The following is a 25071-nucleotide window of genomic DNA, read 5'->3' on the forward strand; positions in this document are numbered from 1 at the left end:
GGAGGGAGTGAATGTTTGTAGATGGGGTGCCAATCAAGCAGGCTGCTTTGTCCTGGATGATATCAAGCTTCTTGAGTGTTGGAGCTGCAATCATCCAGGCAAGTGGGGAGCATTCCATCACACTCCTGACTTGTGCCTTGTAGATGGTGGACAGGCTTTGGGGAGTCTGGAGGTGAATTACTCGCCGCAAGATTCCTAGCCTCTGGCCTGATCTTGTAGCCACAGTATTTTTATGGCTAGTCCAGTTCAGTTTCTGATTAATAATAACCAGTTTCCATATCAATTTAAGGGCTCAATCCTGGGAAAATCCGAAACTCATTGAGGTTTCCATCAGCTTTATGAAACAAAAACAGACTCTGCTCCTGTTTTCTGTATCCAAGGGGGAAAATCGAACCTGTTTTCTGTGGTGATACATCATAGGCCGTCTATTGTGCATTGTCACAGTAATGATGAAAGGCAGTTTACATTTTTAGATTTACAGCTATCATTATGTATTCCCTATCCGTTAGATAGTTACTAGCTGTCAGGGAATACTCATTTTCTTCATTTTCCTCCTTGATATTCTAGTATTGCTTCCCTGACTTCCAGGATAGTTTAGGGTCTCTTGACTTCAAAGAGGTTTGTAAGGAGTACTTGAGCCAAATTCTGAATTGTTGAATTATCTTGTAACTTTCATATTTAAATGAAAGCAGTATTCATGCTTATTCAAAACAAAAACAGAATTGCCTGGAAAAACTCAGCAGGTCTGGCAGCATCGGTGGAGAAGAAAACAGTTGACGTTTTGAGTCCTCACGACCCTTCGGCAGAACTGAAGTATAGTTAGTAGAGAGGTGAAATATAAGCTGGTCTAAGGTGGGGGGCGGGGGGAGAGAGAAGTTGAGGGTGGGGTGGTTGTGGGGATAAGCAAGCAGTGATAGGAGCAGATAATCAAAAGATGTCACAGACAAAAGGATCAAAGAGGTGTTGAAGGTGGTGATATTATCTAAGAAAAGTGCTAATTAAGAATGGAAGGCAGGATACTCAAGGTACAGCTCTAGTGGGGGTGGGGTGGAAAGACTAACAAAGTTTTAGTTTTAGATTTAAAAATAATGGAAATAGGTGGGAAAAGAAGAATCTATATAAATTCCGTAGGGATCGTTCCCTCCGGGACACCCTGGTCCACTCCTCCATCACCCCCTACTCCTCAACCCCCACCTATGGCACCTCCCCATGCCCACGCAGAAGATGCAACACCTGCCCCTTCACTTCCTCTCTCCTCACCATCCAAGGGCCCAAACACTCCTTTCAAGTGAAGCAGCATTTCACTTGCATTTCCCCTAACTTAGTCTACTGCATTCGTTGCTCCCAATACGGTCTCCTCTACATTGGAGAGACCAAACGCAAACTGGGTGACCGCTTTGCAGAACACCTGCGGTCTGTCCGAAAGAAAGACCAAAACCTCCCTGTCGCTTGCCATTTTAACACTCCACCCTGTTCTCTTGCCCACATGTCTGTCCTTGGCTTGTTGCATTGTTCCAGTGAAGCCCAACGCAAACTGGAGGAACAGCACCTCATCTTCCGACTAGGCACTTTACAGCCTTCCGGGCTGAATATTGAATTCAACAACTTTAGATCTTAAACTCCCCCTCCCCCTTTTTTGTTTCAATAATTTATATAGATTCTTCTTTTCCCACCTATTTCCATTATTTTTAAATCTAAAACTAAAACTTTGTTAGTCTTTCCACCCCACCCCCACTAGAGCTGTACCTTGAGTATCCTGCCTCCCATTCTTAATTAGCACTTTTCTTAGATAATATCACCACCTTCAATACCTCTTTGATCCTTTTGTCTGTGACATCTTTTGATTATCTGCTCCTATCACTGCTTGCTTATCCCCACAACCACCCCACCCTCAACTTCTCTCTCCCCCCGCCCCCCACCTTAGACCAGCTTATATTTCACCTCTCTCCTAACTATACTTCAGTTCTGTCGAAGGGTCGTGAGGACTCGAAACGTCAACTATTTTCTTCTCCACCGATGCTGCCAGACCTGCTGAGTTTTTCCGGGTAATTCTGTTTTTGTTTTGGATTTCCAGCATTCGCAGTAGCTTTTAGCATTTTGTTTTTATATTCATGCTTATTCTCCTGCCACCTTTGTCGAATCATTGAGTGATTAGTGCAGAAGGAGGTCATTCAGCCCATCATGCCAGATGGCTCTCTGAAAGATCTATCCAGTTAGCCCCACTCCCCTGTCCTTTCCCTTTAGCCCCATAATTTTTTCCTCTTCAAGTATTTATCCAATTTTCTTTTGACAGGGATCGTTGAATCTGCTTCCACCACCATCCTTTCAGGCAATGCATTCCAGGTCAATGTAATTTGCTTGTTCTGTTACTAATTACCTTGAAATCTGTTGTCTCTGGTTATTGACTCTTCTGCCACTGGAAACTGTTTCTTATTTACTCTGTCAAAACTGTTCATGATTTTGAATACCTACCTACCAAATCTCTCGACCTTCTCTGCTTGAAGAAGAATCGTTTCTCTAGTCTCTCTAGAAGTGAAGTCCCATATCCTTTATGTCATTCTGCTAAATCATTTCTGCACCCTCCCTAATGCCTTCACATCCTTCTTGAAGTGTAGTGCCCAGATTTGGAGATTATACTCCATTAAAATGGGTCATGTTTTAATCAGGATTTTATAAGGGTTTGGCATAATTTTCTTGCTATTGTAGCCTGTGCTTCTATCAATAAAGCCAAGGGTCCAAATTTGCCTTATCATTTTGTCCTGCTGCCTTCAAAGACTTTGTGTAAGCACACCCCTTTAAAATTGTACCATTTCTATTATATTGCCTTTTCTCATTCTTTCTACCAAAATGAAGCACTACACACTTTTATCTGTTAAATTTTATCTGCTACACATCTTCCCCTTTCACCAATCCATCAGTGGCCCTCCTGAAGACTATTACTATTCTCCTCGTTGTTCACTATTACCACTTGGTTGCATTCTTTTCGTTTTTAACTCTATTGTTAATGAAGCAAACTTTGAAACCTTACTTTGAAACTGGTCTCTTTCAAGGCCAGTCCCATTTTCCTAGCACACAGCACTTGCTGCAGGTGGGAATACTGTAACATTGTTTTCATGTGTAAGCAATGTGTTTTTTATCATCCTCTGCTTAAACACAAAATTGGGTTAAAATTTAAAGAATCACAAGGATCTTTGATAATGTGCACCCTATATTCTTTCCCTATCTTGTTGCAAATAGTGTTTTGTTTTTAATACACTAGGGTATTTTAGTGGTCATTACTCATTTTATTCCATTTGATAACTTTTGGCTATGATGTGTATGGAATTTACAATTTGTCTTGGAAACCATCTTGGGAAAACATCTGAGGGCACAACTGGTTCTTCCCAGGAAGTGCAGCATTGGTAGTTTGATTTTGTTCTTTGTGAAATTACAAGAGAGAGAGCTTGACAAGAACTGCTAGAGACTACAGGAAGTTATAGAAAACAAGACAATAATAAGACACGATGGTATGATTTCCGGGCCTTGAAAGTTATAAATGCTGGCAATAACTCTGGTTTGTAATACGTTGTGTGTGGCCCTGTAAGTGACACTTGCAATTGAACTTTAATTAACATCTTCAATAAAGTGATTAAGATGGAGCTTTGGTTAAAAGCTAGGCAGCCTGTTACTACTTATTTCAGCAGAAAGCATTCAAGTGCAGAGTAGTAAGTATTTTCTTAGAACTGTGTTTACAAAATTCAAATCCCTATGAATTGAACCGTTTCTAAATGGAGGAGACCTGGACTGAGTTAAGATATGCACACACCATCAAAATAAATCTCAATCGTATTTATATTTGGCCATTAGCCATAGAATTACTACATGGATCAGCTCCAGTTTTAATGGTTTACCTGCTCTAGGGACAGACTGACTTGTGTCATCAATGGCATGTAAAGGAACAAGGCTGCTAGCGAAGCAGTTTAAAGCATTGTACCAGTGTAATTGTGATCAGGGAAAATGGGTATAAGATCACTGGCACTTTTACGTGACCTCATCTGTGGTGTGGTGAATTTTCAAATTTGTTTTCTATAACTAGAACATGCATTTATATAGCACCTTTTAAAAATAGTCACTTGGTAGTACAGAATGTAGAAAAAGAAGACGTGCTGTCTAAGCTTTTCATCTTGCAATCATCAGGATAGATGCAAGAATACCAAATTTCAAAGGGAGCAATAATTTATGCTGCATGAGAGAAGGATGCCGATGGATTGACAAGTAGACTCTGATTAGCTGAGGCTTTACCATGGGGAATGCGCCAGGGAACAGTTGTCCTGCGTGCTTTTGTTTTAATTGAGAAACTTGCAATGCCCAGACATGTTCTTTCTGTTTGTAGAGGACAGGGCCGTAGTTTCAAGCAAGCGTAGGTGAGTCTCATTGCGAGCCTGATTTATAATCTTAAATTGGTTGTTAATATAATTCTTAGCACACTCAAGACTCTTCAATAAGTGCTGTCCAATCACAGAATCAGATCTAATGTTGTTCACTGTGTGCTCTGAATTTTGCAAACAGTAGCTGGTTGACTATGGTCAGTACGCTGCCTGCTGTGAACAGCCAAAGGGGTGTGCTGTTTGATCTGATCCACCAGTCATTGGGGGACACTGTTTACATACCTGGCATCACACCGGCATTGAAATTCATATACCACATTACTCATTTTTGTGGTAGGCAGAACGTCTTTTTGCCTTGATGGCAACATGCTGTTAGTGGAGAATATCACTTGTTGCTACTGCAAAGTAGCAGCATGGAACAGCTAGCTTCAAAAAACAACAGGCTTTGTGAGATAAAAGCAAAATACTGTGAATGCTGGAAATCTGAAACAAAAACAAAAATAGCTGGAAAAACTCAGCAAGTCTGACAGCAACTGCGGAGAGGAACACAGTTAACGTTTCGAGTCTGAATGACTCTTCGTCAGAACTAGGCTTTGTGAGTTTGTGAGCACACGTTGTCAGAGCAGAGGTCTGAACAGCTTAAAAACTTATTCTGCAAATGAGTTGGTTATTGCTCATGTTGAGACTTTCAATTAGGGTGGTAAAGATTAATTTTAAAAATCTGCAAAGTATAAATCAGTATATAAAAATATGAAGAAAAAAGCTATAAAACTTAAATCTGAATATGCTTCTCAAGTGTTCCTTAGTGGTTTAAAAGCAGTTTTTAGCAATATTAAATTTTAAATCAACTGGGGAAGGTGATTATTTTGAACATGGAGTTCCAGCTAGACATTTGTACTGGCTCCCTAAGTAATGCTGTAGAGTGAAAGCACAATGTAATAAGCCTACCTGATTCAGGATTGAAAGAAAGGACTGGCATGTTTAAGGAACTGTTTTCACAGATAAACAGCCAGGAAAATAATTTTTCCCCAGCAGATAAGAAATAGAACCATTCGGGCAATTTTATGCCAAGAACAACTTGGGTCTTTGAGTGTGTCAAACTTGGGTCTTCACTGCTGTTCATTGCAGAGTAAGACCACATGTTTCCGTGTGCTATCATGCTGTGCAAGCAAGGCAGGGAGAAGTACGGTAGTATAGTGGTTATGTTACTGGACTAATAATCCTGAGACATGGTTCAAACCCCAACACAGCAGCTGGGGAATTTAAATGCAGTTTAAATATATAAACTTGGAATAAGCAGCTAGTATCTGCAATTATGGTTGTGAAACTACTGGGTTATCTTAAAAATCCATCTGGTTTACTGATGTCCTTTTGGGAAGGCAATCTGCTATCCTTGCCCAATCTGGCCTTCATGTGACTCCAGACCCATAGCAATGTGGTTGACTCTTAACCCACCTCTGAATTGGCTGAGCAAGCCATTTAGTTATATCAAACTGCTACGACAGTATGATAAAAATAAAAGTAGATGCACCACCTAGCACACCCAACCCAGTCAATCCTGCAAAGTTTCCTTCCTAACATCAGGGGATTTGTGCCAGAATTGGGAGATCTATTTCACAGACTAGCCTGACAAATTCATACTCACGGAGCTACTCGCAATACCTTTCAGCCAACACCTTGGACTCTCCCATCAACTGGGAATGTCCTCTTCCACCAGCAGGATAGATCTACCAGAGGTGGCAGCATGGTGGTATACAGTTGAGCAGGAGTGGCCCTAAGAATCCTCAACATTGACTCTGGACTGGAGAAGTCTCATGGAACCAGTCAAACATGGTAAAGGAAACCACCTGCTGATTACTACCTACTGGCCTCCTTCATCTGATGTATCAGTACTCCTCCAAATTCAGCACTGATGGTGGTGAGGGTACAGAATGTACGCTGGAGGACTTCGGTGGCTATCACCAAAAGAGTGGCTCAGTAATATCGCTGGTGACTGAGCTGGTTGAGTTCTAAAAGACACACCTACCAGACTGGGCCTGCAGCAGGTGGTGACAGGAAAAACCTAACCGAACTCATCCTCACCAATCTTATCTATCGCAGGTTCATTTGCCGATGACAGTATTAGTAGGAGTGTCCAGGGAGGGGCCTTCTGGAGATTCAGTTCTGTCTTTGCAATGAGGACATCCTCCATCATGTGTGATAGTACACCGTGCTAATGGGATAGATTCTGAACAGATCTAGCAGTTCAAGACTGTGCTTCCATGGTATAGGCCACCGAAGGAGTTGAATTGTAATCCACCACAATCTGTAACCTCATGGCCTACTCTAACCCTGACTCTACGATTATCATCAAGATATGGAGACCAACCCTGGTTCAAGGAAACATGTGAAGAGCATACCAGAAGCAACACCAGGTGTAACCAAAAATGAGGTGTCAAGCTGGTGAAATTATAGCATAGGGCTAATTGTATGTCAAATTGCAGAAGTGGCATGCTGTAGACAGAGCTAAGCAATTCCACAATCAACCAGTCATGTAAAAACTCTAGTCCTGCCACATCCAGTTGTGAATGGCCTTGGATAGTTAAAAACAAACAGGAGGAGGCTCTATGAACATCCCATCCTGGACAATGATTGCTTAGCATGTCAGTGCAAAAGACAAGGCTAAAGCATTTGCAACTATCTTCAGCTAGAAGTGTTGAGTATCCATCTCTGCCTCCTCTTGAGGCCTCCAACATCACATGCTATACTTAAACCAATTTGGTTCACTCCCATGTGATATCAAAAAATGGCTGAGCATATTGAATATAATAAGGCTATAGACTCTCACAACATCCTGGCTGTAATACTGAAGACTTGTGCTCCAGAACTAGCCATGCCCCACTACAGCTACAACACTGGCATCTATCTGGCAAAGTGGAAAATTGCCCAGTGATGTCCTGTCAACAAAAAGCAGCACAAATCCAATCCAGCCAATACCACCCTGTTGGCCTACTCTCAATTATCATGTTAGAAAGCTTTGGTAGAGCAAACTTGAAACTAATGAAAAACTGAATGGGCATGTTTCTGTAGAGCAGAAAGCAATGGCAACATGGTGAATGGGCAAAGGCAGTGTGGGAAGAGCAGCACTTAAGTGGGGGATGAACCTGGTGATTTTACTAAAACCACCATTTTTGCCTCAAAAGTTTACTTGATAGAAGGGGTTGTTGACAACGATATCAAGCGGCACATACTCAGCAATAACCTGCTTACCGATGCTCAGTTTGGGTTCTGCCAGGATCACTCTACTTCAAAAGCTCATTTCAGCCTTAGTCCAAACATGAACAAATGAGCTGAATACCAGAGGTCAGATGAGCCCCTGACATCAAGCAGCCTCTGTAAAATTGAAGTATATGGCAGTTGGTGGAAGAGGGGGTTGGGGGAGGAGCCTTATGGCCCAATGTATATGCCAGTTGTTAACAATATTTATTATATTCCCTTCTGGTCTGAAGTAAAAGGTAATTTTGTCATGTATGGCCAGGAAGAGAGCAGTTCATACTGCATAATTTTTATTTTAAAAACTTTTGTAGTAGATTTCACTTCATTCTCTCATTTCCACCCCACCCCCCAAAAAAACCATTTTAAATGTTTTCACATTTCAAAGTTGTACCATAGTTAAGCCTGGAACCCCCCAAATTCTGTGTTAGCACCAAGTAAACTTCTGAGGCAAAAATGCTGGTTTTAGTAAAATCACCAGGTTCATCCCCCACTTACATGCTGCTCCTCCCACATTGCCTTTGCCCATTCACCATGTTGCCAATGCTTTCTGCTCTACAGAAACATGCCCATTCTGTTTTTCATTAGTTTCAAGTTTGCTCTACCAAAACTTCCACTCCACAGAAATGGCATTTCCACCTTTGTGACTGAGTCATTGCATCAGTAACAGGTGCTATAATCAGAAAAACCACACTGCAGTCAACCATGGTCAAAGAGCAGTACTTACACAGAAAAACCACACAGGACTCATAAGCCACATGTTGTCCATCAATGCGGATTACACTGTACTCGTCAGTCCTAGGTTGCAACTGCAAAACATCCAGCATTTTAAGAATGTTCCATGCATTGTTATAAAACAATGACTAGAAAGGTTAATCTAGAAATGCTAGCTTTTGATGCTGAACACTAGCAGTGAAACACGAATATCAGTTATATGCAAGAGGCAATCTCTGGCATTTGCTGTTCGATTTGTTCATAAATAATGGTGAGCGCTGTTAGCCTCACCATAGCTTTTACAGCAAATTCACTGTTAATTGCGTTTAATTTATCTTGATTAGGGATGCTCCTGCAAGCCCCCTAAAGAAACCTTTAGCTGCTTCTGTTCCAGATGTCGCTCCCTCTCTCCTGATAGCTGCCCCACCCCAACAGGCTTACCTTGACTGCCGGGGGCAATTACAGGGAGTGCCTAGTAGCTAGCTGCCTCCTGCCCCACTTGCTCTATGGCCTCCATGTCATTCACGCTGTGTTCAGGCAGGAGTTGTGTCTAGATAACGCCATGAACCCAAGTATTATAGTATCGGGTGAATTGGGGCAAGTCTGTTGCCCATGCTGCCAGCCACATGTTAAATTTGGTGCAGTGAAGAGTGTTACTTGCCCATCACTGAGAGAGATCAGGAGTATGCCATGAAGCCACATGCCTAGTGCACACCTTAAAGTAAAACAGGTTTGTTGTTTTTCTTAGTCTGCATTCAGGATTAATTCATGCATAAGGTCACATCTTCAATTACAGAGACATGGGGCATTTGCTGTGAGTTAGGAAAATAAGAACAAACTCTAATCTTGCCTGCTTCATTTCCTACACCAGGGCCAGTTACATTGTTGTCACTCTGCATTAGTTTCATTTAGCTCAGTTGTACATACCAGTTATTTTTGGATTGCCCAGACCTCTGAAGGAAAAATGTTAGTCTAATAAAAAGCAAAATAAGCCTTGGTCTGCAATTTTCAATTTTGAATTCCACTGAACTTAACTGTGGATTAGATGCACCAAAGGTGCTGCATGTCTCTTCAGATGTAGGAATGAAAACCTAGCTGTAACTTAACCCTGAAGTGGATGTGTCAAATTGGGCAGGAGAGTGAGGTTTATGTCTCCTTTCAGTTAAAAGGATCTGCATACCCTACTCCATTTGTCACCCTTTTCCAATAGAGGGTTAATGTAAGACAGCTATACATATTTCTGAATATAATGCTATTGCTGTGTCTACACCACCAATACAATTAAACCATTTGATCTTTCACTTCCCTTAAACGGTCCTATGGTTTATTGCTTTCTGCTAGATAACACTTAACAAACTTAAATGACTTAAGCATAGTAAAAGAAAAACTGGGCACTAGATAACACTAAACAAACTTAAATGACTTAAGCATAGTAAAAGAAAAACTGGGCAATGCAGCTTGACACAATCTCTTATTACAGTTAGGTATTAATTTATTTCAAATGACAGGCTCCCCAAATGCACGACTCTGGTGAAAAACGACACAGCATATTCTGAGGGCAACTGTTCAGAGATGCTTTAGCTGGGTCTGAATTCCATTTTGAATGCTGTTTTTGGGTGATTTTTTTGTCTAGTCAAAAAGTTGGGATATGTCGCTAAAGTACCGGAATTGTTCTTTAGGGATTAACAGCAAGGCTGCCTAGTCACAAAGTGTGCCCCTCTCAAAACACACTAACTTCCTGTTTATAAGCTCTGCATTTCTTCTTGTTAATAGAAGGTGTTAAGTTTAACATGCATTTTGAAGTTTTCCATAAGAGTTCATTCTTGAAGACCAGTACAAATTGACACTCTTTATCCTTGTATTGTTCAAGCCCTGGAATGCAGAAGAACAGAAGTCATGGAGAGAGCCCCATGTGGAGTAAGCTCCTTTGTAGGAGCGGGGTATCTCTAACATGTGGTGGTAGCCATTAACAATTAAGCTTACTGTTTCCAGAACTTTTATATTGTATTATTTTATTTTTAACCATTTAGTGGAGAAGGAAAATGGTAAGAGTATTGGGAGCATTTTTTTTCAAAGATCTAATTATTTGTGATAGTTATTGGTTCTTGACTGGCAGCTTTTATTTGATCACTATTTTTGTTTTGGGTGCTGGTTCCTGATTGGCAGCTTTTCCTACCTATTTACATTTGAACAAGGCATGACAAGGTATGACAAGGTATTTGTCAATATAATAGCACCTCAAATTTCATGTAGTTTGAAGAAACAACAACAGCACTGTGTGACGTATTGAAAGCAGCAGAACGTCTACAGTATCTGATAGCACTTTAACAAGCTCATTTTTGGGCGGTGGGGGGGGAGGTACCGGGGTTTGGGTGGGGGGGTGGGGTGGGTATATAATAGCAGCAATTAAACTCTAAATGGCCTTGCTCAATGTTTACTTAGCAGCACTTGGACTTTGCTGCTATGGTGAAGTTTAAATCGGAATAAGTGCATTGTGCTTCTTATGACTAAGTGCTCTATCCTTAAACAGCAACATTTCAGCAACTGGTTTACTGTGAGCATTGTCATGAGATTTCTGCTATTCTATGCAAAACACATGTACAGCAGTACTATGTAATGAAAAGTGACCATTTTTGTTTTTGTGGGATGTGAAACTAAATTGTTCCACATACACGATGAAATGATTGCCTGACCAGAACTGCTTTCCCACGAGTTACCAGTTAGAGAGAAAGTTCAAACAGATGTGCACTCGAGCTCAACAACAGAGTGCCAGCTGCAACTATAGTAACTATTCCTAATCACTGCACTACTTCATAGAAAATTGAATTACAAGCATCGGTGCTTGGCAAAGCTCTGTTGAGGAATTTTAAATATGAAAGTTTGTGATTTATGTTTATTATCGGTTAAAATAAAATCTGCACTGAGATGGATTCATATCCAATAGTAAAGTAGCTGTAATCTTAACAGTATTAGCATCAGCACTCGTTTAAGAATGTTAGTTGTAACACTGAACTGTAGATAGCATTTAAACAATTGTTAGGCTCTGAGATACAAGGACATCGGGGAGCTAATTGATTTAGCTGCCCTAATGAAAAGAAAACATAAGAAAAGGAATAGGAGTAGGAATAGGCCCCTCAAGCCTGCTCCGCCATTCAGTAAGATCATGGCTGATCTTTGACCTCAATTCACTTTCCTGTCCAATCCTTATACCCTTTGATTTCCCCAAGAGTCCAAAAACCTTATCAATTTCAACGTTAGATATACTCAATGACTGCAATTCTTTACACCAAAGACTGTGAATGCTCAAAGATTCACAACCCTCTAAATGAATAAACCCGTCCTCATCTCTGTCTTTAAATGACCAACCCCTTATTGAGACGATGCATATTAGTTATAGATTCCCCAGCTAGGGGAAACAGACACGCTATCTCTACCCTGTCAAGCCCCCTCAATCATATGAGATCACCTCTCATTCTTCTAAACTCCAGAGAGTACCAATATTCCGCCAATTAAAATGTGTTCTAATAGCACCTTTATTGTTTTAGCGTAGTTGGTAACTTAGGGACGTTTCCTAATAGTGCTGCCGCCATTTTCGCTTTAGTGTGGAACATGCTCAGACTTTTTCCTTTTTTAAAAATACCTGCTGCTTTGCTGTTTTCCTCCCACTCACCAGTTCCCTCCTGCTCGTCGCCAACCCTAGTCCAGGCTCTTGCTCATAGCAAGGGTTTAGGAGAGGGAGGTGGTGAATGGAATGATCAGGGAGGGAAGCATGAGTTGGGGAGGTCTTGGAAGGAAACAGCAAGTTGGGAGAGGTGGCAGGCAGGAGGCAAGTTAAGATGATTTTTGGGCCAGTTAGGTTCAAGGCAGCCAATAGGTTTTTAATGTGAAATTGTAAAAAAAACGTTCAGGAACGCAACCCACTCTTATTACATGTTTTCTTATGGGAAAGTGACTTTTATTTAGCACATTCTTATTTAGCATGCTGTTTTTTTCAGGAACACATTAGGAGTGCTTAGCGAGGGATAGCTGTATAGGCCCAAATTTACTGAAACTCTCCTCACAGGACAACACTTTCATCCCAGGAATCAATATTAGTTGTATATTAATAGAAACAGAAAATGCTGAAAATATTCTGCAGGTCAGGCAGCATCTGTGGAGAGAGAAACAGAATTAACATTTCAGGTCAAAGGCTGAGAACTGAGTCTTCAGAACTGTGTCAGCCATGAATCAGTTGGTAGCGTTCTCACCTCTGAGTCACAAGATTCTGGGTTCAAGTCCCATTCCCAGGGCTTAAGTGCAAAATCAAGCCTGACACCCCAGTGCAGTACTGAGGGGAGTACAGTCCTGAGGGAATGCTGCACTGTAGTAGGTGCCCGTCTTTCAGATAAGACATTAAACTGAGGCCTGCTCTGAAGAAGAGTCATACAGACTCGAAACATTAACTCTGTTTTTCTCACCACAGATGTTGTTAGACCTGCTGAGGATTTCCAGCATTTTCTGTTTTTGTTTCAGATTTCCAGCATCCGCAGTATTTTGCTTTTATCCCATAGGCCTGCTCAGGTGGATGTAAAAGACACTCAAGGCACTATTTCAAAGTAGAGTAGGGGAGTTATTCCCTGGTGTCCTGGCCAATAATTATCCCTCAAATAACATCACAAAAACAGATTGTCTGGTCATTATCGCTTTGCTATTTGTGGCAGTTTGCTGTATGTATATTGGCTGCCACATTTCCTATATTACAACAGTAACTACACTTCAAAAAGTACTTTGTTGGCTGTAAAGCGCTTCTAAGATGTCTGGTGGTCATGAAAAGTGCTCTATAAACACAAGTCTTTCATTTGTTTGAATGGAGAGGTGTAGGAAAGGAACTGCAGAGCTTAGGACCTAGGCAGCTGACGGCATTGTCGCTGGTCGTAAATGGACTTAAAATCAGGGATGTAAAAGAGGCCAGATTTTGAGTGCAGAGATGTTGGTGGGTTGTAGAGGGGTTACAGAGAAAGAGAGACAGGTGAGACCGTGGGAGGATTTGAAACCGATGCTGAGAATTTAAAAATTGGCTCCCAGTCTGACAACACCTCTGTGTAGGTCAGCAAGCACGGGTGATGGGTGAGTGTAATTTGGTGCAAGTTAGGATACAGGCAGCAGAGTTTTGAAAGAGCTCCATTTTATGGAGGGTGAAAGATGAGAGCCTGGCTAGGAGATAATTGGAATATTCAAAGCTAGAGACAACAAGGACATCAATGAGGGTTTCAGCAGCAGATGAGTTGAGGAGGGGGTGAAAATAAACAATGTTACAGAGATAGTGGTGGAACTGAAATGTATTTGAAAGTTCCGCTCAGGATCATATAGGATGCCAAGTGTGTAAATTCAGCCTCAGACAGTTGCCCCAGGGAAAGGGATGAAGTTGGTAGCTTCAGAGCAGAGTTTGTAGCGGGGACCAAAGTCAATGGCTTTGGTTGTCCCAATATTTAGTTGGAGGAAATTTCTGCTGATCCACTACTGGAGGTCAGGCAAGCAGCATGATGGATCAGAAGCAATGGATGGGTCAGTAAATGGCGTTGTGGTAGAGTTGGGTGTCATCAGCATAAGTGTGGAACCTGACTTGTTTCTGGATGATGTTGCTGATGGGCCGCATGTAGTTGAGAAACAGGAGGAGGTCAAGGATAGATCCCTGAGTGACTCGGAGTGGGAACAGGAAGCTACGACCAGTCAGCACCTCTCCCCTAGAATTATCCAGCTCATCATTTCTTCCAGCCAGTTTCACCTCCTTTTCACCCCCACCCTTTAGGGAGACAATAACATAGGGGGGCAATAATGTAGTGGCAATGTTTCTATACTAGTAATCCAGGGGGCCAGACTAATGCTGCGAAAACGTGAGTTTGAATCCCACCAAGGCAGCCAGGGAGAATTTAAATTCAATTAATTAATAAGTATGCAATAAAAACCCAGTATAATTAGTATCATTAATAATAATCATGAAATTACCAGATTCTTGTAATGACCTTCGGGGGAGGAAATCTGCAGTCCATACCCAGTCTGGCCTACATGTGACACCAGATGCAATGCAGTACGGTTGAACCTTAATTATCCTCTGAAATGGCCATTCAGTTCAAGGGAAATTTAGCCTGAGCAGTAAGATGCAGGTGGACCTGCACGAGTGGTCGGGGGCTCTGGCCTTGAATGAGGTGGAGGAGAAGCCAGGGCAGCCCCTGCATGTCAGCTATGGTACGGTGGAGATAGATGAGCTGGGCAAGGTGCTGACCCCCACCCAGGTGCAGGACCGTCCAGTCAGCATTAACTGGTCTGGACGTGATCCATACAAACTTTACACTGATTCTAACTGACCCAGATGCTCCAAGCAGGAAGGCACCAAAGTTTAGGGAATGGCACCACTTCAGTGTGAACATCATGAAAGGGAATAACACAAAGTGGAAAGATTCAGTCTGACTATGTTGGCCCAGGTCCTCTTAAAGGAACTGGCCTTCACTGCTATGTCTGGCTGGTTTACGAACAATCTCAGCCACAGAAATGTGATGAACAACGTTTGACCAACTGCTCAGATGATAAACATGGGACATTCAAAACTGCAGCATTCCGTAATAAGTACAACCTAGGTGAACCAATGACAGGGACATGCTACCAGGCCGAATGGGATAACTATGTCACAAAACTCTATAAACAGTTATCTGGAAAGTAATTTGCAAAATCCGAATTAGATTTGTTTTTCTTTTTACAAAACATATGTATTTCCTCATCATAACTGCCACAGCAACAATTGTTTGGCTGTATGGAGCCTGAAACAATGTTATTGATGCATAGGGAATTTGGTTCTATACCCCTAAATAAATGTCAATTTCAAAGTTCAGTTTTTTGCACCTGAACTGAAAGTACAAGGAAGTACAGGTGCCAATTTGATTTTACATTTACAATAAATTATTCAAGGCATGGAAGAAAAAATGTTGCCTTGCCAACCCACTTCCCCCATCCCTAAGAGTGAATTTTAAAAAAAAATCTCTTCCACATTTTCTACAATTGAATGTTGAATATTTTTGTTTTAATTAAAATAGAAATAATTAAATACCACAGTGCTTTGGGATGCTTTGAGTTTTTGTCATCAGAGAGCTGGAATATTAACCAATGAGAAAGGAGTTGTATATCTACAATATATTCAATCTATTGGCCCCAGTGCACGGTGCCATGGAGCTTTAGGCATGGATTTTTGTCTGGAATTTTGCCGGTTGTATAAGGTAAGCTGACTGATTCTGTCCTTAGTACATTTTCCAGGGCACATTAATAGAGGTATAGGGCCCTGCCTGCAGTCCCATGGGTATGGTACGGCAGACGGGGGAAAGTGAAAGTGACTAATATCTTAAATTTCCTCTGAATTTTAAATTAAACAGCAGAGCTGTCAGCACATGTTAACCATTCATCCAACTGGCAATAGCTGGGGAGATTCATACAAAATCACAGAAGGGGGAAAATCTTTTTTTGGGAAGATTTCCACAAACCCAGTTAACTTAATAATACAGCTACTAAAAATGGATCAAAATATCCCAGAGTTGAACCTCAATTAAATTTCAAAACAAGAATCACTCGTATGATTTAAATTTCAAATATTGTTTGGTATATTCTTAAAATGACCCAATTTTTACATTGGGGATTCATGTATCTTGTTAGTGTGGCCAGCTGTTTGCGTGTACAGCATGGCGTCAGGTTACTATTAGAGGGCGTGTTTCACAACAATGACATTGGATCAAGGCCATAGTGGGTCAGTTTACAGGAAAAAGCTTCTCACAGAGAACTGTTCTGTTTTGCTGAGTTTTCTGAGTAATCCTGAACAATAATCTGAATTTTCTGCACAAAATATTGTTGCTATACAGCTGCCGCCACCTGCTGGTGAATTTCCAATTTTTTTGCTTTGCCATTGCATGTTAGAGAAGCTATACATTATTATTGGTGATAATAGATGAACACTCAGTACATTTGTATAACATTGTTCCAGAATTGGCTTCAATTGAAGCCTTAACCATTTAGGAACATAGGAATAGGAAGTAGGCTCATGGCACTCACTAAGATCATGGCTAATCTGTGGCCTGACTCCTTATACCCATCTTTGCCTCAATTCCCTTAATACCTTTGGTTAACAGATATCAATCAATTTTACATTTAAATTAACAGTTGAACTAGCATCAACGACCATTTTTGAAAGACAGTTGCGAACCTCTACCACCATTTTTGTCAAGGTATTCCCTAATTTCATTTCCTTAATGGCCTGGCGCCATTTTATAGGCTATTTCCCCTAGTCCTAGATTCTCTAAGCAGTGGAAATACGGTAGACAGAGAAATTATCAACTACTCTAAATACCTTGAACTTAATAAATCACCCCTTAATCTTCTAAATTTCAGGGAATAATACATTAGTTGTATTCCTAGCCCTGATCTTGCATTTTACCCTAGTTTCTCCATCTTCCCCCATGCACTCGCCAAGCTCATCTTTTTTATGAGACCCACCTCTTGCACCCACGCCCCTATTTCCACTAAACTGCTGACGATCTAACTTCCCCACTGTTGCAACATGATCTAGCACAACTGGATCCTTCCCCTCCTCCTCCAAGAACCTCACTTTGGCACCAGGTAGACAGCATACTATGTGGAACTCTTGATTCTCCCATGTCACCTTAATGTCACTGGACTAGTAATCCACCGGCCCAGGCTAATCCTCTGGGGGCATGGGTTCAAATCCCACCACAGCAGCTGGTGGTATTTAAGAGATAGTCGAAATCATGAGGGGTCTGGATAGAGCAGATAGAGAGAAAATGTTCCCACTCGCAAAAGGGTCAAGAACGAGAGGGCACAGATATAAAATAATTGTCAAAAGAAGCAAAATCGATATGAGAAAAAACTTATTCACGCAGTGAATGGTTAAGGTCTGGAACTTACTACCTGAGAGCATGGTGGAGGCAGATTCAGTGGAAACAGTCTAAATCCCTTTTGAATGCTATCTGAAAAGGAAGAATGTGCAGAGTTATGGGGAAAAGGTGGGATAGTAGCACTAAGTGAATTGCTCCAACAGAGCACGGTGCAGACACGATGGGCCGAATTGCCTCTGTCTGTGGTGTAATAATTCTGTCATTCTGTTTACGTAGGATGTTATCCATCCCTCTAATTTCTATATATTTATTCATTCAAGGGATTTGGGTGTTGTTGTGTAGGCCAACATTTATTGCACATCCCCAGTTGCCCTTGCTTTCTTGAACCACTGCAGTCTCTGTGGCGTAGGAACACTCACTGTGCTGTTAGGAAGGGAGTTTCAAGATTTTGACCCAGCGACAGTGAAGGAACAGCAATATGGTTCCAAGTCAGGATGGTGAGTGACTTGGAGGGGAACTTGCAAGCAGTAGTGTCCCCATGCATCTGCTGCCCTTGTCCTTCTAGATGGTAGCAGTCAGGGGTTTGGAAAATGCTGTTTAAGAAGGCTTTGTGAGTTCCTGTTGTGCATCTTGTAGATGGCACACACTGCTGCCACTTGCCGGTGGTGGAGGAAGTGCATATTTAAGGTGGTGAATGGGGTGCCAATCAAGTAGTCTGCTTTGTCCTGGATAGTGTCGAGCTTCTTGAATGTTGTCAGAGTTGCACTCATCAAGGCACGTAGAGAGTATTCCATCACACTCCTGACTTGTGCCTTGCAGTTGGTGGACAGGCTCTGGGGAGTCTAGTAGCCACAGTATTTCAGTTAAGTTTCTGGTCGACGGCAACCCCAGGATGTTGATGGTGGAGATTCAGCAATGGCAATGCCATTGTCAAGGGGAGAGGGTTAGGTTCTAGATGGTCATTGCCTGACTCTTGTGTAGACACGGACTGCTTCAGTGTCTGTGGAGTCGCGAATGGTGCTGAACATTGTGCGATCATCTGCGAACATCCCCACTTCTGACCTTATGATGGAGGAAAGGTCATTGAAACAGCAGATGATGTTTGGGCCGAGGACACTACCTTGAGGAACTCCTGCAGCAATGTCTTGGGACTGACTGACCTCCAACAACCACAACCATCTTCCTTTGTGTTTACCCCCTGATTCCCATTGACTTCAGTTTTGTTAGGACTCCTTGATGCCACAGCCGGTCAAATGCTGTCTTGCTGTCAAGGGCAGTTACTCACTCCTCACCTCGAGTTCAGCTTTTTTGTCCACGTTTGGACCAAAGCTGCAATGAGGTCAGAAGCTGAGTGGCCCTGGCGCAACCCAAACTGAGCATCAGTGAGCAGATTATTGCTAAGTGCCATTTGTTAGCACTGACGACAACACTTTTCATCACTTTGATGATCGAGAATAGATTGATGGGCAGTAATTGGCTGGGTTGGATTTGTCTTGCTTTTTCTGGACAGGACATAGCTGGGCAATTTTTCACATTGCCAGGAGGATGCCAGTGTTGTAGCTGCACTGGAACAGCTTGGCTAGGGGTGCAGCTAGTTCTGGAGCACGTCTTCGGTACTATTGCCAGACTGTTGTCAGGGCCCATAGCCTTTGCAGCGTCCAGTGCCTTTAGTCGTTTCTTGATATCACATGGAGTGAATCGGATTGGCTGAAGACTGGCATCTGTGACGCTCGGGACCTCAGGAAGAGGCCGAGATGGAAAATCCGCTCAGCACTTCTGGCTGAAGATGGCTGCAAATGCTTCAGCCTTATCTTTTGCACTGATGTGCGGGGCTCCCCTATCATTAAGGATGGGGATATTTGTGGAGCCACCTCCTGTTCGTCGTTTTATTGCCCACCACCATACATGACTGCATTTGGCAGGACTGCAGAGTTTAGATCTGATCTGTTGGTTGTGGGATCACTTAGCTCTGTCTATCGCATGCTGCTTCTGCTCTTTGGCATGCAAGTAGTCCTATGTTAAAGCTTCATCAGGTTGACATCTCATTTTTAGAAATGCCTGGTGCTGCTCCTTCATCGAACCAGGGTTGATCCCCTGGCTTGATGGTAATGGTAGAGTGGGAGATTTGCTGGGCCATGTAGTTACAGATTGTGCTTGTAAACAATTCTGCTGTTGATGGCCTACAGTGCCTCATGGATGCCAGTTTTGAGTTGCTAGATCTGTTTGAAATCTATTCCATTTAGCACGGTAGTAGTACCACACAATACGATGGAGAGTATCCTTAATGTGAAGACGGGACTTCGTCTCCACAAGGACTGTTTGATGGTAACTTTTACCAATGCTCTCATGGACAGATGCATCTGTGATAGGTAGATTGGTGAGGACGAGGTCAAATAGGTTTTCCCCCTCATTGGTTCCCTCACCGCCTATCACAGACCTTGTCTATGTCCTTGGCCAGCTCAGTCAGAAGTGATGCGACCGAGCCACTCAGTGATGGACGTTGAACCCCCCCCCCACCCCGCCGCCACTAAGAGTACATTCTGTGCCCTTGCCAACCTCAGTGCTTCCTCCAAGTGGTGTTCAACATGAAGGACCAATTCATCAGCTGAGGGTGGTGGTAGGTAGTAACTAGCAGGAGGTTTACTTGCCTACATTTGGCCTGATGCCATGACACTTCAGGTGTCCAGAGTTGATGTTGAGGACTCCCAGGGGCAACTCCATCCCAACTGTATACCACTATGTCGCCACATCTGGTGGGACTATCCTGTCGATGGGACAGGGCATACCCAGGGGATGGTGATGGTGGTGTCTGGGACATAGTCATACTCACGGAATCACGAAATTATACCTTTCAGATAAATGTCGGGCTGGTTTCTTGACTAGTCTGCGGGACAGCTCTCCCAATTTTGGCGCAAGTCCCCAGATGTTGGGAAGGAGGCATTTGCAGGGTTGATAGTTTGTTCCGGGTTATTGTTTCTGGTGCCCAGGTCAATGCCCTGTGGTCCACCCAGTTTTATTTCTTTTGGACTTCGTAGCTGTTTGATACAACTGTGCTAGGCTGTTTGAGGGCAGTTGAGAGTGAACCACATTGCTGTGGGTCACATATAAGCCAAGCCAGATAAAAATGGCAGATTTACTTCCTAAAGGACATTAGTAAACCAGGTGGGCTTTTATGACAATCAACAATGGTTTTGTGGCCACCATTAATTTAGCTTTTAATTCTGGATTTATTAATTGAACTTAAATTCCACCATTTGAACACGTATCCCCGGAACATTAGCCTGGGCCTCTGGATTACTGTCCAGTAACATTACCACTACACCACCGCCTCCCCTCTAATTATTGAATCCCCTACAACTACCACATAATGCTTCCCCACCTGCACTATAGTCTGTATTCTGGCTGCCCTTCTAAGGATCTTCATCCTTGTCCTCAGCCTTAGCAAGTACCTGTTGAATAGGGTTAGTTTCTGTGGATCCCTCTTCTCCATTTTGTCTGGATTCCCCTTTGTCTCTACGCCATTGGTCACACCAACCCCTTTCTGAACCTATATCTCTCCACAAGGTGTAACCAAGCTTTGGATACTCCTGTCCCTTCCCTTGAATGTAGGAATGCCTCCAACTTGCATTCCAACCTGATGACTCGAAGCTGGAGAGATTCAAGGCGGAGATACCTGCAGGCTACTGGCTTGAGCAGCCAAGAGGATACTTGTTTCTCTGCTTTACAGAATTACAAAACAAAAAATGCACAGTCAAATTGCAGTTCTCTTTTAGTTGCCTGGTACTGAAAGCACAGCTGGTGGTCTGCTAGTATAATACTGGCCAACAGGGGAAAAGCACCAACTCAAGTGGAACAGAAACTTGCTGATGCAGCCTCACAACTGGCTGATTCCTCAGCAGAATTCATGACTAGACTGTTCTAAAGTGCACCTGACCTGTACATTCTTTTTTGCTGTTTGGGGTATGGATCAATAGTACTCCCTAAAAAGATTAGTATCAGAACAATTGGAATTTTAAGTCCAAGGTGTTTAGCTTAATGGAAGCTATTAAACTCCTTTCTTAACAGCGCCAGACTGCAGCAGTTCAAGAAGATGGCTCAGCACCACCTTCTGAAGGGAGCTAGGGATAGGCAACAAATGCTGGCCTTCCCAGTAACACCTACACCCCATGAAAGAATAAAGAAAAAAATAAAATGGAAGGCAGACTGAACTGAATCTTGGTACTTGACATCCTGTAAAAATTAGTGTACTTTTTAGATGCAGATAAAAAATCTGAGCAGTATTTAAGGGAGGTGACAGGAGTCTTACCCACCAGCTGGAGAGATAGTGAGAGCCCTGTGTTGCCCTTTTTAGAGAAGGCCTGCCATATTAATTGTCACAGGCACTTAACTGGACAGTGGCAGGTCTTTCCTGGGATCGAGGACCCTGAAGGCAGAAGTCCCTCCTGCCGAGAGCTGTCAGCCAATCAAAGACCAGCAGCTCTATGAACAGCAGTGTCACATGGCTGCTGCAGTACAATGCCCAGCAAAGGCCAAGTATAATTGCTGGATCTCGGGCAACAGATGGGTGATGACGGGAGAGGGTTTGCAGGGTGGGGATTGAGCAGGGAGGTGTTCGGGAGCAAGGGTAGGGAATGGCTCTCAGACCCTATTCCCAATGTCGAGTCCCTCAACCACACATCGAGTACCTTTTAAACAAGAGACCCAACGTCAACACCACCACACCCCCCTGGAGCCCGCAAGCAACACTGCATGGGTTTGCTGCTTGTGCTGCTGCATGGTGAGTTCTGCACCTGCCACTGATTAATACTAGTGGTGGGGTGGGAAGGTTGCCCACAGGTTTTTCCACCATGGATTTAATTGGGGTGGAGGTGCGAAGGCCTCCCCACCTTTCCACTTGAATAAATGCCGCCCTGTTACCAAACTCACCATGGGGGAGGGCATTAAATTCTGCCCTCTGAATCCATATCTATTTTGTGCAGTGCAATCTGAGTTATGGGCAGTTTAGACATTCATGACAGTAAATGTTACATACGGTAATATAATGCTGCTTACAAATTGCTGTATTTTGTTTCTTTCAGTGTAACATCTTCATGTTCAATGTTTTATGGACTTGCAAAAATAATTGTAATGTACTACATATACTGGTTTCATAAGCACCCTTCTAATCCTGAGTCACTACTGTATTCTTACTGTATAATACAGATTTTCTTGATGATCGTGAATGCAATTAAACGGTTATAGTATACAAATTGCTTTGGAGCAAATCAGTGTCCAACTACAGACCATGTATAGTAAGACTTGTACATTGTGCGCGCTTACCTAGTCACATTTTAGCTGCCGTACTTTTATGTAACTGCTGACTCGTGTATACACGCCATGGGGGTTTAGTCTAAAATGAATTGGCACTTTTAAGGGTGCAGTTTGAGTGCTGTGGTATTTGATAAATTAGCACCATTATTCTATATTTAATAAAAACAATTGCTTTCACTTGGTAACTTTCTACTAGCCTACTGCACGGTTTCACTGATTGGCTTCTTTTCTTTTTCAATGGTTGCAGGTGTTGTGATAAGCGGCTGTGGACCACAATTGACCTGAGTGGCTGCAGATCAATTACTCCAACTATGCTGAGTGGAATCATCAGGAGACAGCCCATCATATTGGACCTTAGCTGGACAAACATCTCCAAAAAGCAACTCAGTTGGCTCATAAACAAGTTACAAAGTAAGACTGGATTTGGTTCATGTATTTGTGAACTCTGAAAAGGTACCTTATGCAGTGTCTCTAGAAAGAGGCAGATTGTATTAACATCTCATTAAATATGTAATATTGCAATATCGGGAATGTTGAACAATTTAATTATGGTACTATTTTAATTTAAATTTGCTATTTTAAGATCATTCCCTACATTGAGAACTTCATTTAAAATTGTATCATAGAAATACTGTGGTGCAGGTTAATCCAGAAAAACACTAAGCGAGTAGTGACTTTTACAGACTGCTCGTTTTTAAGGCAGTGGACAGCTTTTAGATCAGTGCTGTTGTCATGTTGGACTCATTCCAAACCTATGAACTCTAGGGCAGCAGATGACAGGGAACACCTCCACCTGCAAATTCCCCTCCAAGTGGCTCACCATCCTCACTTGAAATATATTATCGTTCTTTCACTGTTGCTATGTCGAAATCCTGGAGCTTCCTCCCTACTAACATTATTAGTGTTCCTACACCACATGGACAGCATAGCGGCTCACAATCTTGAACACAGTTAGGGCTGGACAATAAATGTTGACTGCCTCAGCGGCACCCACACCCCAGGATTGAGTGAATGGGTGAAAAAAGCAGTTCAAGAAAGAATTTGAATTTATATCCTTTCACAAACTCAGGTTGTCCAAAGCCCTCCACAGCATATAGTTTTTTTGAAAAGCAGTAACTGTTATAATGTAGGGAAATGTGGCAGGTGATTTGGTCAGCATGGTCCCACAAAAAGTAATGAGAAATGCCCAGATAATGTGTCTGATATTAGTTGAAGGATAAATATTGGCCAAGACATCCATAAAGCTCCCCTGATCTTTAATTAATGACATGGCATCTTTTATGTCCACCTGAGAGGACTGATGGGGCCTCAATTTATCATCTCATCTGAAAGACAACACCTCAGATTATGCAGCACTCAATGCTGCCAAGAAGTGTCAACCTGGATTATGTTCTCAAGTCTCCAGAGTGGGGCTATGAGTTTGTAACTTGGAGGTGAGAGTGCTGACATAGAGCCAAGGCTGGCAACTTTGTTCTGCTGTAACTAGTTTGGACAAAATGCTTGAAAATAATTTAGATTTCGCTTTTATTTTGTCCAATTCAAAAATTGAATTCAATTTGGCTTGGAGCTATATAGAGTTAACTGAAGGCCTATTTGATAAGGAGGTTAGAGTTGTGAAAAGGGACATTTTACATACAACTAACAGATCAGCGTGAAGTGATTCCATACGAATTAGGTACAGGAGTAGGTCATTCCGCCCCTCGGGCCCGCTCTGTCATTTGATAAGATCATGGCTGATCTGATTTTGGCCTCACTCCACTTTTCCTGCCTACCCCTTATACCCTTTGACTCCCTTGTTGGTCAAGAATCTATCTAACCATGCCATAAAAATATTCATCGACCCTGCCTCCTCCACTCTCTGGAGAAGAGAATTCCACAGACTCACGACCTTCTGAGCGAAAAAAAAATTTCCTCATCTCCAACTTAAATGGGAGACCCCTTATTTTTAAACTGTCCCTTAGATCTAGTCTCTCCCACAAGGGGAAGCATCCTTCCATCATCCACCCTGTCAAGTCCCCTCAGGATTTTGTTCAATAAGATCACCTCTCATTCTTCTAAACTCCAATTGATACAGGCCCAACCTCGCTTCATAAGATAACCCCTTCATCCCAGGAATCAATCGAGTGAACCTTCTCTGATTTCCTTCCAATACAAATATATCCCTCCATAAGTAAGGTGACCAAAACTCTACACAGTATTCTAGATGTTGTCTCACTAGTGCCCTGTACAACTGTAGCAACACTTCCCTACTTTTATATTCAATGAACAACGACATTCCATTTGCTTCCCTAATCACTTGCTGTATCTGCATACTAACTTTTTGTGATTCGTGTACTAGGGCACCCAGGTCCCTCTGTATGTGGAGTTTTACAGTCTCTGTCCATTTAAATAATATGCTGTTTTTCTATTCTTCCTTCCAAAGTGGACAAGTTCACATTTTCCCACATTATACTGCATCAGCCAAATATTTTCCCAGTCACTCAACCTATCTATATCCCTTTGCAGACTCTTATGTCCTCTTCACAACTTACTTTCCCACCTATTTTTGTGTCATCAGT

General features: G+C 42.4%; 1 protein-coding gene and 1 pseudogene across 2 annotated transcripts in view; both read left to right on the forward strand.

Annotated features, from left to right (window-relative positions):
• Positions 1–25071, forward strand: part of LOC144684527 (lysine-specific demethylase 2B-like) — a 163308-nt gene that overhangs the window by 117104 nt on the left and 21133 nt on the right. For both annotated transcript variants that reach the window (XM_078548399.1, XM_078548398.1), the window contains exon 8: positions 22761–22924. In XM_078548399.1, coding sequence (XP_078404525.1) covers positions 22761–22924 — 164 coding nt within the window. The remainder of the gene's footprint in view (positions 1–22760; positions 22925–25071) is intronic.
• On the forward strand, positions 14461–15282 carry LOC144684177 (phosphatidylethanolamine-binding protein 1 pseudogene; annotated as a pseudogene).

The sequence above is a fragment of the Cetorhinus maximus genome, chromosome 9, assembly GCF_964194155.1.
Source record: "Cetorhinus maximus chromosome 9, sCetMax3.hap1.1, whole genome shotgun sequence".
NCBI classification, from domain to species: Eukaryota; Metazoa; Chordata; class Chondrichthyes; order Lamniformes; family Cetorhinidae; genus Cetorhinus; species Cetorhinus maximus.